At 36.4% G+C, this 17668-nt stretch overlaps 1 protein-coding gene across 9 annotated transcripts in view; it reads right to left on the bottom strand.

The window, feature by feature from the left end:
* Positions 1-17668, bottom strand: part of EML5 (EMAP like 5) — a 264217-nt gene that overhangs the window by 139731 nt on the left and 106818 nt on the right. For all 9 annotated transcript variants that reach the window (XR_005216273.1, XM_037832109.1, XM_037832110.1 and 6 more), the window contains 3 exons: positions 7417-7522; positions 5947-6040; positions 4877-4977 (listed from right to left, as the gene is read on the bottom strand). Coding sequence is in view for 8 of the 9 variants with exons in the window: in XM_037832109.1 (XP_037688037.1) it covers positions 4877-4977; positions 5947-6040; positions 7417-7522 (301 nt within the window). In the remaining variant the exon portion in view is untranslated. The remainder of the gene's footprint in view (positions 1-4876; positions 4978-5946; positions 6041-7416; positions 7523-17668) is intronic.

The following is a 17668-nucleotide window of genomic DNA, read 5'->3' as shown; positions in this document are numbered from 1 at the left end:
GTATGACATATTTAAGAAAACAAAAAGATATTTAAAAAACAATACAATGAACACCTGTATATCCAGCATCAACCTAAAAAAATTACCAAAAAAACTGAAAAGCCATGTCAATCCCCTCTACCTTCTTTACCTCCTACTATCCAGAATGTGATACTAAGTGTTCTCATGCATCCCTTTATACTTTTACTACATATTTATGAATTTTTAAGTAATATGTCATACTATTTTTCATGTTTCAAAATACCCTATAAGCAGCACCCTGTATGTATTCTTTTGCAACTTGCTTTACTCCTAATAATTTGTTATGGAGATTTATACATGTTGGTTTGTACCTCCAGAAAACTCATTTTCATAACTACAAAGCATTCCACCATAAAAACCCACCACAGTTTATCATTTTCCTATTAGTACACATGTAAGTTGCTCCCAAATATTTGCTATTGAAAACAATGCTGCTTTAAATATTCTTGCAATTATCTCTTCTGTATAAATGCAAGAGTATCTCTAAGAATGCCTAGGAGTGGCCATAGGGTATATGAGAAAGGAAAAGCATATAGACAGGAGAGGTATCAAGTTTTGCCAAATTGTTCCCCAGAGTTGGTATAGCAACTTACACTCTGAGTAGCAGTGAAAATGTATCCTGTTGCTTCCTACCTTTAGGAACCTTTGGTATTGTCAGACTGGAGAATGTGAAGTATCAACTGAATTTTATTGGTTTTAATTTGCATTTTTATTTGTCAACATGATCATCTCTTCAAATTTTTATTGATCATTCATTACCTCTCAATATCTTTGGCCATTTTTCCAATTGAATTCCTTCCTTCCTTCCTTCTTTCAAGAAGTATATATGCCAGGCACTATTCAAGGCACTGGAGATACAGCTACGAACAAAACAGACAGCAAAATTCCCTGCTTTCATGGGGCTTCATTGTGGGGGACAGTCAATAAATATGACAAATAAGTAAAATGTTTAGTATGGTAGGTGATGATTGGTGCTCTGGAGAAAGTGTAAGCATAAAAAGGAGAGAGGAAGTAGGAATCAATCTTAAATAAGGTGTTTAAGGAAGGCCTCATTGAGAATTGAAGCCTAAGGAAACTTGAAGAAAAGAGTAAAAGCAAGTCATTCAAGAAGCATGTTCTAGGCAGAGAGATCAGCAAGTGCCAAGGTCCCAATTCAGGAAGTGACTGGAATCAAAGAACAACCAGGGAGGCCAGTATGGAGCAGCAAAGAAAGTAAGGGAGACAGTAGTGGGAGAAAGAGTCAGAGAGGTCAGAGGCACCACTGGAGGCCATAAAGGATTTAACTTTTACTCTCAATGAGACAGGAAACATTTGAGTAGCAGAATGACAAGATCTGGCATATAATTTATTCACAGCTTCATTCTGACTTTTGGGTTTAGAACTGATCAAAGAACAGAGCAAGGATAAAACTAGTTAGAAAGGCTATTTCAATCATCGGGTCAAATGATAAAGGTAGCACAGACCAGGGTGGTAGGAGGGAAGATGATAAAAAGTGGTCAGATTCCACGTGTATTCTCAAGATTTCCTTTCTTAATATAACAACCAGAGTTGTTAGTGACCTTGCAAGAGTTTAGATGGAGTGGTGAGGCAAAACAAAACAAAACAATACAAAAAAACAAAAACAAAAACAAAAATCTGATTAGGCTTCTCTCAAGAGAAAGAAGGAGAGTGTAATGTGAACTTCTTTGGAGGTGTTTTAGTATATAGAGAAGGAAAGAAATGATTAGCAACTAGAGGGTAAAGTAGAGTTGAAAGAAGATTTTTGGCTTGTTCTGTTTATTTAAGATGGAGAAATTACATCACGTTTTTATGCTAAGGAATAAATTCAGTACAGAAGGATAACTGATGATGCCAGAGACCAAGAGAATTACAGTTGGAGTGATGTCCCTGCGAGGTGAAAGAAGAGATCTAGTGGAGGGACTGGTCTTCATTAGAACAGGGATTATCCTCCTAGAACAGGGTCAGGATACTATGGGCCCATAGGTCAAATCCTGTCTTCACCTGTTTTTGTCAGTGCTCATTGCAGCAGGTTAGCACTGTGAGTCATGGAGACTAAGCCAATTTCTCCCTGCACACCCAGAGCCTGTCTCCCCAGCTGGTGGCAGCACCTGGCAGTACCCAGCGCCTGTACTGGTTATCACCTACAAGCTGGGGACTCTGCTAAAGGCAACTGTGGGGCATCAAGCAGTGGAATCTCAGGTCCAAGAGTTGAGTCACCTCTGGCCCAAGTTGACAAGGTCAGGCTCTCCAGAAGGAGAGAAGGACACACTAGGATATGTGCCACTGGGGCAGAGAGTGAAGCTGACCATGTTGCCCCCGCCCCCAACTAACCAGACCCCTTCTCCTTTGCAGGTAGCTCTTCGAGAAAATGTCTTCTGCTGATAGCAACTGGGCACAAATAGGGTAAGGTAAGGCAGGTGTCTTTCTTGCTCTATAAGTACCTACATGATATCTTTGATTTTGTCCCTTAGCCTGGAAAGTCTAAAATATTTACTCTCTGTTCTTTTACAGAAAAAGTTTGCCATTCCTGGTTTAGATATTTGATAGTTTTTCTGATAAAGATATCACAGCATGTTCCTATTTTACAAGGTCATCTTATAATTGTACTCAAAAACTTTCAGTGGATTAAATTCAAACTTTTTAGGTGAAAGGACTAATAAATGACAGGTATTGTTCTCTGAAAATTTATAAGCATTATCTTATTTAATTGACACCACAAGTTACATGGTATTATCACCGTTTTACAATGTAGGAAACCGACTCAGATTAAGTAGCTTGCCTACACTCAAAAAGTAATGCCTTCATCCTGCATTTAGGCTTATTAAATAGTTAATTGCAACCAAATATATTTACCTGAAATCAATTTCATATTAATTTCAAGCATCTCTCTAGAGTTTATAATGCATTCATATATTATATTCAACATATATTTTTAAAAACAGTCTTAGAAATTAGACTCTCAGAAGAATTTAGGGATTCTTAAAAACTGGGGAACGGGAAGCATTTCTCCAAGCCTCCCAAATTTCTATGTTCAGGTTCCCTCTACCCAGAAGAGGAGCATTTAAGGAAACCTTCAGGGTCCTCCATCCCCTTGCTTTCTCATTTCCCCTTACTCCCAAGATGGGGAGTGACTAGTCTGATTAGTCAAAGCCTGCCAGTCCTGGGGTCATACCTATTTTATAGTGAAAAGTATTACTATGCTGCAAGACCAAGACTAAGTCAGGTACTCCTGTGATTTTTTGGGCCAAGCAATCTGTGTTATAACATGCTTTTTAAAAAGGTGATTTTGATATACATTAAAGTTTGAAAACCACTGTTCTGGACTAAAGTGTGGTCATCTCATAATTTTATTTGTTTCTCCCATGACTGAGTAGATGAGGCAGGCCTGTATTCCTATTTCATATAACTGTTTACATGAACAGACTTCGGGTCTCTTTCTCCGATTACCGGCATGCCTGAACACAGAATTGTCAAAGCCTAGATCTGGGAAGGGAGGGGAAAAGCTCTGTTTTAGCCAGGGGCCCAAGTCCTCTTCTTCAACTTAATTTACCTAAAGCTATGCATTTGGAGGGTTAGACAGTACATAGCCAGATTAACAAAATGGGTATTTATTTCCCACTTGGCTAGTGAACTCTGTGAATCAGAACTCCAAAAGTGAGGAAGAACTAAATGCACAACAAAGTCTTAAGATTTATTCTTTTATGGTTCAGTTAAAGGTATACTATGGGTCTAATCAAACTTAAGAGCAGAAAAGTTAATTCAATTGTAAATCTTTTCATTTTAAGACTACTTACTTTGTTTAAATCTCTTATTTTAAACAAACATGGTTTGTTTTTTTTTCCCAAGACATAAATAGTAAGCATTACTTGCTGGGTATTTGTAATTCCAAGTGATTTAAAATACCCAAAAGGAAAAGTCTGTTTAAATGAAATTACAAATGTGTTAAAATACTTCTTTTCACTTTCTAAGTGTATAAATTATGATCTGGTGAGTTTGTGGAAAAGTATTAAATCTCAAGTCTGAAAATAAATTTGTATTCTATGTAGATTACAACTTAAAACTCACTTAAACTTGAGAAATATCTTCACTAAGCAAATTCCTTTCTAATATATGTTTTACTTCTTCCTAAATTTACATATTTTGTCAGAAAGGAGTAAATTTAGAGACTTTGAAATCAGATAGCTGAAATTTATAAAAATTCTATCCTTTTAGGAAAAGAGGACTTTTAAAAAAAATTTAAATTGTTACCTTCTTCCACAGTTACAAATGACTAAAGTAATATCACATTCCATTTCAATACTATTTTATAGCATATAGAGAATTTTTACAAAATTTTTCATTTTCAGTGTAGACTATAAAACATGTCTTTAACAGGAGGAAAGAGTCTAGGCTGTCACTTGATTAATCTCATATGTTAAATCCTTTTGCAAATACAAATACTACATAAAGGCAAATGATAAATGACAAAACAAACTTTACATCTACTTAAGTAGCACCAAGATAACAAAGAATCACTTTTTAAAAAATAAACTATTTATTTGGATAATTTTAGATTTTCAGGAAAGATGCAAAGATAGTGCAAAGTGTTCCTGTATACCTCTCACCCAGTCTCCCTTAATGTTAACATCTTACATTACCATGGAACACCTGTTAAAATGAAAAAAAAAAAAAAAAACACTGATACATTACTATTAACTGAACTCCAGCAATCATTCAGATTTTACTAGTTTTTCCACTAATGTCTTTTTTCTGTTCCAGGATCCAATCCAGAATAGCACACTGCACTTAGATAAATCATTTTTAAAAGTAATAATTTCTTAAATTTCACAAGAGTGAAAAAGGAGCACTTCCTTACCTGCTCTCCGCCAAAATTTCATGTGTTTAATTCCAGCTGTAATTAATTTATCAGGCATGTAGGGGTTCATCTTCACAACAAAAATCTTATCTTTACTTCCTCTGAAATAAACAACGAAGTGTTTTTTAACTCTGAAAATACATCTATTCAGTAACAATACTTCACCAATCCATACCCTAGCTTGATTACTCCATTACTGAATATGTTTAGCACTTGCTTTTCAGATTTGGGCTGTGTAATCATGCATTTGTACATTTGTTCTTTTGTCATTATTTTAATATGTTAACTCCTCAACTTAATCTCAAAAGACAGGACAGTGTAAAATAAACTTCTGTTGAATGGCACATATAGCACCTACTGCTGTACACAGAAAATGTTATTTGTGGGCATGAATTAGTTTAAGAAATTTAAAAATAATATTACATCATAACTCAATGTACCAAATTTTCTCTTAAACTGTCTTTTTTTTTGAGCATTGCTTATACACCCTGTAAAAAGCATTTATCTATGTTTTAAAAGTGCTTTAACTTCTCACTTTAAGGACCAGGAAGTTAAAAAAAGTCTCTGATACTCAACTATTTCCTTCAAAGCAATTGTTCAAATCATTTATATTATAAAAATAATACATGTTCATTGTAGAAAATTTAGAAAATGGAGAAAAATGTACTGGAGAAAATTAAAATATTTTAATTCTTTGTGACATGTGTGTGGGTGTGTTTTCACTTATTTATATAATATGAGCATTTTATCATGCTTTCCAATGGCTATACAATAGCCTATCATATAGTAGAATTCACTCCACCTGTAAATGGAGATTTTAGATAACAGTTATTTCCAATGCCATACTATAATTACATTAAAAAGTGAGCTCACAAGGGAAACCTACAAATACTGAAATAATTTGTCTTTTTATCATGATTATACTAATTATTTGATGGTAATAAAGATGGCAGCAATAAAAAAATTCACGTCTGCTTGATTTCAAAATTCTTTTACTTAAAAACATTTTTAAAGTGCAAAATAATTTCAAGCATTTCAATTTACCAGTGTGATATCAAGGTTTTTCCTACCTTGCTATTGATAATTTTTCTCCTTTCTTCCAGTCCCACAGCACAACAGTGTGGCTATCATCTATTCCAACTGAAGCCAAACGTTTCCCATCCGCTGTGAAAATTAATCAGAGATATTAACACTCAGAAGATTAAAAAATTCAGTACATATTCTAAAACCACAGCACTATATTTAAATTTTTATAAAATAATGTTAAACATTAAGAATGCATACACTATAACAAGAACCAGAATTTAAAGTGGAGGGGTGGGTGCGAAGAATAGTTCCTCAAATCTAAACTTACTTGCTGACACATCTCCCCTGACCTCATTTATCTTATCCATCCACCAGGTTGGGATGGGAGACAAGAAAAATGGAAAAAGATTTTTAAAAATGAGAAGAAAAGGAAATTAAGAAAGGAAGGAAAGAAAGAAAATATTTCCTTCAATTAAATTCACCATAAGGACTCTTTTGTGATATGAGAACTCATAGTGATTAACGAAAGTTAATCAAATATAAAAGATGTAGGTTACAGCTACATATCACCACTAATATGAATGCTTTTAGTGAAGAGCAATTATTTTAGTTGCTACTATTATCAAGCAACAAGTAATGACTATATTAGAGAAATGATTGAGCCAAGTCCATCATGCTGACAGATGTACCTGTGTTTATAGGTGTATAGGCTCAGTCTATAATAAGTTTTCTACCCTGCTGCACTCTTGCAAACTTCAATTAGTAGTTTATTACTACAGTAATATTTTTCTTGTTGAATTCCTGAGTTTGCCATTCTTTTTCTTGCTTACTTGATTTTTAGCAGAATCCTTACATGTATATATATGCCCCCCGCCCCCCATAAAAACTCTATTCTGGATGACTTAACATTGCTTCAGTGAGAACAGCAGAAAACACTATTTACTGTTTTTTTTAAATATAAAATTCTCTATTAATGCTATTTCCTCCCTCTTCCCAACCCAAATCCTAGCTTTCATTATAGGTCTATCCAGAGCAAAGAGCTAACATGGCTTAAAATTATTTTTTATAACACAGCTTGAAATTGTCACGTCACAGAAATCTTATAAACAAATATTTCAGTTTAAGCCTCTTTCTTAGCCTTTTCACCCTAAACTTTTTCAAAATTTACTCTGTGGCTGTGAAACATTAATTTACATCAGGGTTTGTCCAAAGTGGGAGATACATATCACTGGTAGTAATTGAGAGGATTTCTGTTGTTATGCAACTTTTTTAGTCTTAATAAACATGTTTATTTTAATGGGCACTAAAAATTATAGTCATTAAATTATAACTACAAATTAGGCAGACAACCCAAACTTTCAAAGTTGTGACTGCTTAGGACACTAGCATGCACATTTAATAAAAATTGTGAAAGTCTTAGTTAAATGACAAGCTTAGGCAATACTGATGCAGATTAAAACGCTATTTATTGCCTCTGTGTTTGCTCATTTTCCTGAGATAGAAAACAGCCTTACCTGAGAAATCGACAGCACAGACACCATATTGGTGGTAGCCCTTTAATACTGACAGTGGTTTAACGGTCTCTGTATCCCATACATGAATTGAGGGATCCCTACCTACCTACAATAGAAAGAATTATAAAAGTCATTTGCACAATTAATATTCAAAAAATTTATTTTAATATCTAAAACAGGAATTTTACAGTCTTTGTCTTGTTTGCCATAGACATTTATCAAATAAAAAATATAAGACAGACTGTAATTCAACTGACATTTTTTCTTACATTTGTTCAAAAGGTAATGAAACCAGGTTCAGTGTTTCTAGAACTATGTGATTCCTTCTAAATCTTATCCTGTACTTCACCAATAAAGAAAAATGGGCCTATTATTGGCAAAGTAGTTATGCTAGATACAATGTGAATGAAGACATTCAGGTAACTTTTGCAAATTCATTGGGAATACAGGACATTTTCAGTTAAATAAGAACACCTGGTAATATATGCTTAAAGATGACAAATGGTTGTAGAGAAAGGCTTTAGGGAAGTGATGGTACTTGAGCCTGCCTTGGATAAAAGGAGAAGAAAGCAAGCACATTCTAGGCTAGGAAAATAATATAAAAAAAGATATAGAAAGGATTAAAGCACCAAGCATGTATGAGACCCTGAGTGGACCAATTTTACTGCAACATTATCTTTTATTTACTTATTTTTAACTTTATTTATCAACAAATGAGAAAAACAAACAATATAAAAAAAAACATTACAAACAAAACCAAAACAAAGGAATAAGAAAAAACAAATAACCTAAAATGACTACATTGCTTCCAACATGTTCCTACTCCTATTTCATCGTGTGTATATACCACATTTTGTTTATCCACTCATGTGCTGAAGGACATTTGGATTGTTTCCATTTCTTGGCAATTGTGAATAATGCTGCTATGAACATCAGTGTGCAAATATCTGTTTGTGTCTCTGCTTTCAGATCTTCCAGGTATATATCAAGAAGTGAAACTTCTGGATCAAAGGGTAACTCAGTATCTAGTTTTCTAAGGAACCGCCAGACTGTCTTCCAGAGTGTCTGTACCATTATACAGTCCCACCAACAATGAATAAGAGTTCCAATTTCTCCACATCCTCTCCAGCATTTGTAGTTCCCTGTTTGTTTAATGGCAGCCAATCTAATTGGTGTGAGATGCTATCTCATTGTGGTCTTAATTTGTATCTTCTTAATAGCTAGTGAAGATGAACATTTTTTCATGCGTTTTTTGGCCATTTGTATTTCCTTTTCAGGAAATGTCTTTTCAAATCTTTTGCCCATTTTATAATTGGGCTGTGTTCTGGTTTGCTAATGCTGCCTTTTTACAAAACACCAGAAACGGATTGGCTTTTATAAAGGGGGTTTATTTGGTTACAAAGTTACAGTCTAAAGACCATAAAGTGTCCAACGTAAGTCATCAACAATCAGGTACCTTCACTGGAAGATGGCCAATGGTGTCCAGAAAACCTCTGTTAGCTGGGAAGGCACGTGGCTGGTGTCTGCTTACTCCCAGGTTGTGTTTGAAAATGGCGGTCTCCAAAATGTCAGTGTCAGCTTCCAACGGCCTTCTTCAAAATGTGTCTCTCAGCTGCAGCTACGCTCTCAGCTCCAGTGCTTTCTTCAAAGTGTCCCTCTTGGCTGTAGCAAGCTCGCTCCTTCTGTCTGGGCTTATATAGTGCTCCAGTAAACTAATCAAGGCCCATGCTGAATGGGCGGGGCCACAAATGGAAATTATCCAATCAGAGATATCACTTCTAGTTCAGTGGGTTGCATCTTCATGGAAACGCTCAATCAAAGAATTACAATCTAATCAACATTAAATACATCTGCCCCAAGACTGCATCAAAGAACATGACATTTGGGGGTACATAATACATCCAAACCAGCACAGGCTATCTGTACTACTGTTGTTGAGTTGCAGGATTTCTTTATATATTTAAGATATCAGTCTTTTGTCAGATACATGGTTTCCAAATATTTTTTCCCATTGAGTTGGCTGCCTCTTCACCTTTTTGATAAATTCCTTTGAGGTACAGAAGCTTTTAAGTTAGAGGAGTTCTCATTTATCTATTTTTTCTTTCATTGCTTGTACTTTGGGTGTAAGGTCTAAGAAGTAACCTCCTAATACAAGGTCTTGAAGATGTTTCCCTACATTATCTTCCAAGAGTTTTATGGTACTGCCTCTTATATTGAGGTCTTTAATCCATTTTGAGTTAATTTTTGTGTAGGGTGTGAGGTAGGGGTCTTCTTTCATTCTTTTGGATATGGATATCCAGTTCTCCCCGCCCCATTTGTTGAAGGGACTATTATGTCCCAGTTCAGTGGTTTTGGGGGCCTTATGAAAGATCAGTCAACTGTAGATCTGGGGGTCTATCTCCAAATTCTCAATTCGATTCCACTGATCAATATGTCTGTCTTTGTGCCAGTGCAATGCTGTTTTCACTACTGTGGCTTGATAATAAGCTTCAAAGTCAGGGAGTGTAAGTCCTCTCGCTTCATTTTTCTGTTTTAGAATGTTTTTAGCAACTGAAGGCATCCTTCCCTTCCAAATGAACTTGATAACTGGCTTTTCCAAGTCTGCAAAATAGGTTGTTGGTATTTTGATAGGGATTACACTGAATCTGTAGATGAGTTTTGGCAGAATTGACATCTAATGACATTTATTTAGCCTTCCTATCTATGAACAAGGAATATTTTCCCATCTTTTTAGGTCCCTGTTCTAGTTTGCTAATGCTACGGAATGCAAAACACCAGAGATGGATTGGCTTTTATAAAAAGGGGGTTTATTTGGCCACACAGTTACAGTCTTAAGGCCATAAAGTGTCCAAGGTAACACATCAGTAATCGGGTACCTTCACTGGAGGATGGCCGATGGCGTCCGGAAAACCTCTGTTAGCTGGGAAGGCACGTGGCTGGCGTCTGCTCCAAAGTTCTGGTTTCAAAATGGCTTTCTCCCAGGACGTTCCTCTCTAGCAAGCTTGCTCCTCTTCAAAACATCACTCACAGCTGCACTGAGTTTCCTCTCCTTGAGCCAGCTCATTTATATGGCTCCACTGATCAAGGCCCACCCCGAATGGGTGGGGCCATGCCTCCAAGGAAATATCCCATCAGTTATTGTCCACAGTTGGGTGGGGTGCATCTCCATGCAAACAACCTAATCCAAACGTTCCAACTTAATCCCCACTATTATGTCTGCCCCACAAGATTGCATCAAAGAATATGGCTTTTTCTGGGGGACATAATACATTCAAACCGGCACAGTCCCCTTCTATTACTTTTAGTAAAGTTATATAGTTTTCTATGTATAGGTCTTTTACATCCTTGGTTAAGTTTATTCCCAGGTACTTGATTTTTTTAGTTGCAATTGAGAATGGAATCTTTTTCTTGAGTGTCTCCTCAGTTAGGTCATTTCTAGTGTATAGGAACATTACTGACTTATGTGCATTAATCTTGCATCCTGCTACTTTGATAAATTTGCTTGTTAGCTCAAGTAGCTGTATCGTCGATTTCTCAGGGTTTTCCAGATATAAGATCATATCATCTGCAAATGACAGTTTTACTTCTTCCTTTCCAATTTGGATGCCTTTTATTTCTTTATCTTGCCAGATTGCTCTGGCTAGCACTTCTAGCACAATGTTGAATAACAGTGGTGACAGCGGGCATCCTTGTCTTGTTCCTGATCTTAGAAGGAAGGCTTTCAGTCTCTGGCCATTGAGTACTATGCAGGCTGTGGGTTTTTCATATATACCCTTTATCATATTGAGGAAGTTTCATTCAATTCCTACCTTCTGAAGTGTTTTTATTAAAATAGGATGCTGGATTTCGTGAAATGCTTTTTCAACATCTATTGAGATGATCAATTGATATTTTTCCTTTTGATTTGTTAATGTGTAGTATTACATTGATTGATCCTTGCATGCTTGGAATGAACCCCGCTTGGTCATAGTGCATGGTATTTTTAATGTGTCTGGATTCGATTTGCAAGTATTTTGTTGAGAGTTTTTGCATCTATATTCATGAGGGAAAATGGCCTGTAGTTTTCCTTTCTTATAGCATCTTTACCTGGTTTTGGTATTAGAGTTATCTTAGCTTCATAAAATGAGTTAGGAGGTGTTCCTTTTTTGTTTTTTTAATGTTCTGAAAGTTTTTAAGTAAGATTGATGTCAGTTCTTTTTGGAAAGTTTGGCACAATTCCCCTGTGAAGCCATCTGGCCATGGGCATTTATTTGTGGGAAACTTTTTGATGACTGATTGGATCTCTTTGTTTGTGATTGGTTTGTTGTGGTCTTCTCTTTCTTCTCTGGTCAGTCTAGATCGTTCTGTGTTTCCAGGTAATTGTTCATTTCCTCTACATTATCCAGTTTGTTGGCATACAGTTGTTCATAGCATACTCTTATAATTTTTTAAATTTCTTCAGGATTCATACTAATGTCTGCTTTCTCATTTATTATTTTGTTTATTTGGGTCTTCTCTCTTTTGCTTTTGTCAGTCTAGCTAAGGGCTTGTCAATCTTGTTGATCTCAAGGAATCAACTTTTGGTTTTATTTATTCTCTCTATTGTTTTTTGTTGTTGTTGTTCTCCATGTCATTTATTTCTGCTTTAATCCTTGTTATTTCTTTCCTTCTACTTGGTTTAGGATTAGTTTGGTGTTCCCTTTCTAGCTTCTTCAGTTGTTTCATTAGTTCTTTGATTTTGGCTTTTTCTTCCTTTTTAATGTATGCATTAATGTATGTATAAATTCCCCCCTCAATACTGCCTTCACTGCACCCCATAAGTTTTGATATGTTGTGCTCTTGTTTTCATTCATCTCTAGATATTTAACAATTTCTCTTGCTATTTCTTCTTTAACCCACAGATTGTTTATGAGTGTGTTCTTTAACCTCCAGATATTTGTGAATGTTCTAAATCTCTGATGATTATTGGCTTCTAATTATATTGCATTGTGATCAGAGAATGTGCTTTGAATAATTTTAATCTTTTTAAATTTACTGAGGCTTAGTTTTTTGGCCCAGCATATGATCTATTTTGGAGAAAGTTCTGAGAAGAATGTGTACCCTGGTGATTTGGGATGTAATGTTCTATATATGCCTGTTAAGTCAAATTCATTTATCAAATTGTTTAGATTTTCAATCTGCTTATTGGTCCTCTGTCTGGTTGATCTATCTATAGGAAAGAGTGATGTACTGAAGTCTCCCACAATTATTGTGGAAACATCTATTGCTTCCTTCAGTTTTGCCAATGTTTGTCTCATGTACTTTGATGCATCTTGATTGGGTGCATAGACATTTATGAGTGTTATTTCTTCTTGTAGAATTGTCCCTTTTATTAGTATATAGAGACCTCCTTTGTCTCTTATAACATCTGTGCTGGTTTCAATGCATTTTGTCCCCCAAACGCCATTATCTTTGATGTAGTCTTGTGGGACAGACTTTTGGTGCTGATTAGATTTGCTTGGAATGTGCCCCACCCAGCTGTGGGTGGTGACTCTGGAGGGATACTCCCATGGAGGCATGGCCCTACCCATTCAGGGTGGGCCTTGATCAGTGAAGCCATATAAACATGCTGACTCAGAGATGGAACTTAGTGCAGCTGTCAGTGACGTTTTGAAGAGGAGCAAGCTTGCTAGAGAGGAACGTCCTGGGAGAAAGCCATTTTGAAACCAGAACTTTGGAGCAGACGCCAGTCACGTGCCTTCCCAGCTAACAGAGGTTTTCCGGACGCCATCGGCCATCCTCCAGTGAAGGTACCCGATTACTGATGTGTTACCTTGGACACTTTATGGCCTTAAGACTGTAACTGTGTGGCCAAATAAACCCCCTTTTTATAAAAGCCAATCCATCTCTGGTGTTTTGCATTCCGCAGAATTAGCAAACTAGAACATCCTTACATTTAAAGTGTATTTTATCTGAGATTAATATTGTTACTCCTGCTTTCTTTTGGCTATAGCTTGCATGAAGTATTTTTTCAATCCTTTCACTGTCAATTTCTTTGTGTCTCTGGGTCTAAGATGAGTCTCTTGTAAGCAACATATTGATTGTTCATATTTTTAAATCCATTCTGCCGATCTATATATTTTAATTGGGGAGTTTAACCCATTCACATTCAATGTTATTACTGTGAAGGCATTTCTTGAATCCACCCTCCTATCGTTTGGTCTTTATTTGTCAGATATATTTTTCCCTCTCTATTTCCTTTAACGTACCATTACTAAAACTCTTTAGTTCTGAGCCCTTCTCCAGATCTCTGTCTCCTTTCTGTTTTTCTCTGCCAGTAGGGCTCCCTTTGATATTTCTTATAGGGCAGGTCTCTTGTTAAGAAATTCTCTCAGCATCTGTTTGTTTGTGAAAATTTTAAGCTCTCCCTCAAATCTGAAGGAGAGCTTTGTTGGATAAAGAATCTTGGTTGGCTATTTTTCTCTTCAGAATTTTAAATGTCAAACCACTGCCTTCTCACCTCCATGGTGGCTGCTGAGTAGTAACTACTTAGTCTTATGTTATTTCCCTTGTATATGGTGACTTGCTTCTCTCTTGTTGCTTTCAGAACTTGTTCCTTATCTTCAGCATTTGACCATTAGATCAGAATATGTTTCGGAGTGGGTTTATTTGGATTTATTCTGTTTGGAGTTCGTTGGGCATCTATGATTTGCGTATTTATGTTGTTTAGAAGGGTTTAGAAGTTTTCCCCAACAATGTCTTTGAATACCCTACTTAGACCTTTACCCTTCTCTTCCACTTCTAGAACACCAGTGATTCTTATATTTGTGCGCTTCATGTTGTCCATCATATCTCTGAGATCGATTTCAAATTTTCTGATTTTTTTCCCCATTCTTTTGCTCTTTCACTCTCCAAAATATTTTCTGCTAGTTCACTTACTCATTCTTCAACTTCATCTAATCTGCTGCTATGTGTTTCCAGGATCTTTTTAATTTGAGGAACAGTTTCTTTTATTTCCATAAGCTCCTCTATTTTTTTATTTACTCTTGAAAATTCTTCTTTATGCTCTTTTAGGGTCTTCTTGATGTTCTTTATAACCTGAGCCATGATCTTGTAGTTTGTGATTGCTTCTTTGATTAATTGCTCCAAGTTCTGTGTCTCCTCTGGTTTTTTGATTTGAGCGTTCGGGTTATCCATATCTTCTGGTTCCTTCATATGCTTTAAAATTTTCTGTTTTTAGCCTCTTGGCATTTGCTTATCTTGACAGAGTTCTTTTAGGATATGCAGACTTATTTGAACAACTGTCTATAATTTGACACAGCTACAGCTTTATGGAGTGTACTTTCCTGGAACTACCAGCAGATGGCACCCTGAGCCACCTCTTACCCTCAAGCCAGTTCTCCCCAACTTTGTCCATGCAGCAAGTGGGGATCCAAACTTCGTGGAAGTGCAATCAGTGCATCAATTTTCCGTGTGCAGTTGGGACTGCCAGCCCTAAGCATGGGGGTGTGTGCCCTATGCAGTTAGGCAGGGAAGATGGCTTTAAGACCCAGAACTCCCAGCCATTCCTGGGGCTGTTTCACGAGTCCAAACCTTCAGCTCAGATTCCCCACAGTCGCTCTCTGCTGTGGGCCCACAAGCCCCTGGGATTGGTACAGGGCTCTTGGCACTTCTGTGTGGGGCCCCACCTTTAAGCTATGCATTCTGTGGGCCTCTGCAGAAGAAGACTGCACAAATGTCTCAGGAGAGTGGAATCCCCGAGGGAAACTCTTGGCCATGGTGCTGCAAAGGGAAGTCTCCCAGCCCGATGAAAAGATGGCTGTACAGGGCATGCTAACTTCCCACTTCCGCAGTCCTCCACCTGCTGCAGCAGCCCATTCCTGGCTCCGGGACAATTAGCTACAGTTGTGCGAAAGGCTATCACCCATGCTAGATACTGAGGTGGGTGCCCAGGGTGTAGAAGCCACTCCCCACCACGCTCGACTGCACGGCTCTCGCTGCCGGATCCTCAGCCACTTTCTGGGTTTTTAAACTAACCCACCTCCAAATACCAACCCCAGGTTTCTCCCCACCATGGCACAGCTCAGCTGCCATTTCCCCAGCAGCCTCAAACACTCACTCAATTCTGAACATGGTCTCTCAGTTTCTCCAAGTGCACGGTCACTGTGGATGTAGTGGATCTTGCCCAACCAGTAGAACCCTGGAACTGCTATTCTGGAGCACTTTCTGCCTTTTATCTAGTGTTTTTCACTAGGAGTATTTTGCTCATTCTCTCCTCATCTGCCATCTTGGATTTCAACACTTATCTTTTAATTTGCTTTATGATGTTCATAAATTCACAGGCAAACTATCAATTCTTAATTGTTCCTCTAGACTTAACTGATCAATTTTCTTCATAAGGATAAAGAAAAGCTATAAAAGGATAAAAGAGAAGCTATAAAGGCTTCTCCTGAAATGAATAAGATAGCTGTCAATCATAGTTAATTTTGAGAATGGTTTTATATAGAAATACAACAAAAAACAACACTGAAATGAGTCAATATTTCACTAAGTTATTCAGTAAAATGTTACCAGTGACTTTAAAGTTTTCTTCCTATTTAACCTCTAGAGAACTCGCGTCTGGTTCTCTGGTCTCCTAGATTCTTTTTGGGGGTGGGGGGAGTGGGGGGAGTGGGGAAAGGATTTAAGACTTTATTTTGCTTTTTCTTCTAACAAAATAAAAAGACATGAATGGACTTAGAGTAAAAAAGACAAAAGACTCAGAAAGGAAAAGGAAAGATAATATATTTTCTAGATGAACCAAATTCATAGCTTTGTGCATTAAATTCTACACACTAAAACCCATCTTGTAGCTAAAGCGTCATGTCTTTCTCTTGTCTGAAACTGGTGATGACAAAACCTAGTTTTTCACTCCCCATACCACCCAGGGTATTTCCAATTATCTCAGAAGTGACAAAATAATCTCCAAATAACTGGAGCCTGTAGAAACAAATTCTTGGAGTGACCTTTATTTTGAAAACTCCATTATTCTAAAAAACCAAAATTCACAGATTTCCTAGAGAATAGTACATACAATGCAGCACATAGTAAGGATGCTGAATTAGCGGGAAAAGGTATTAATAAATGGCATTCCTTTTTCCTCATCTAATTCCTACTCATTGTGCACAAAAACATACATTATATATGTATTCCTCTTTTCTTCACCAAAAACAATATTTGGAAATTCCTATGTGAAGCTAATTTGCCATGAGGAATATAAAGCCCTTTAATGGGATGTCCAGGTCCCTATGGGGAATTTTTTTTTTTTTTAAATACACACCATTTGGTGTAATCTGTTACAGCCTACAAGCAGAGAAGGAGGGAAAAAAAAGTTCTGTAGGGGCTAGGAATAAAAGTCCTCAACTGAAGTTTCTGAGATATTAACTACAAATAGAAAAAATGGCACAGCCAAAGATTGGAAACTTCCCTCCTGCCCTAAATCACAACCCAGGATATAATAAATTTTATGCTTTCCTTTTTAACTATTTAGCATGTTAGTTAATTCAGGGAAGGAAAAAAGGAAAACAACCTTTCCTGAGATGGATAAATTACCATTCAAATATTTTGTATTTTAATCTAAACTGCTGGTGATTTAATTTACAGATTTCAATGAAAGTGTATGCTCATATATTTCAGGACATTAATGTATCACTGTAATTTTGGAATGTGCCTATTTGCTTGACACAATATTTTACCATCTCAATAAATGTTTAGTCTTCTTTTCACTTGAAGAGAAATAAGTTTCATAGTGCTTCATTCACCTTATGTGCATATGCTATGCTGAGAAAGACTGGATGTTTAAAAAAAAAAATGAAAAAAAACAAAACAAAACAAAAAAAAGCTTCCTCATGTTCCTTTCTACTACATCTAAATCTGTTTACCAATTCAAAGCTGCAAAAAAAAAAAAAAAATCCTGCATTCTCCTGTAAGTCAATTGTATGGGTGGAAACCAAATGGTAGTATAACAGGAAAAAAAAATGATCAATTTGTCTTCATGATAGAATATATTTGAGAAGGTATAAAATTGTTCTGTTCTCTATGCCAGTTTTCATTCTTCCTTTGTCTTCCTTTTTAAAAGGCTTTCCACTTTTAAGCTGATAGTTTTTATAGTTATATAACAGTTCTAATATTCTGAAACATTTTGTATTGTGACATTATATATGAAATTGTCATTGGACTGATACCCTGTGTTATTTATTCCTTAATTACAACTGTTAACATTGTAGAGAAGTGTGCTAATCTGCCAGCACATATT

This window comes from Choloepus didactylus, chromosome 4 (assembly GCF_015220235.1).
Source record: "Choloepus didactylus isolate mChoDid1 chromosome 4, mChoDid1.pri, whole genome shotgun sequence".
NCBI classification, from domain to species: domain Eukaryota; kingdom Metazoa; phylum Chordata; class Mammalia; order Pilosa; family Megalonychidae; genus Choloepus; species Choloepus didactylus.
The sequence above is the reverse complement of the archived record's forward strand: the minus strand, read 5'-3'. Positions and strand labels throughout refer to the sequence as shown.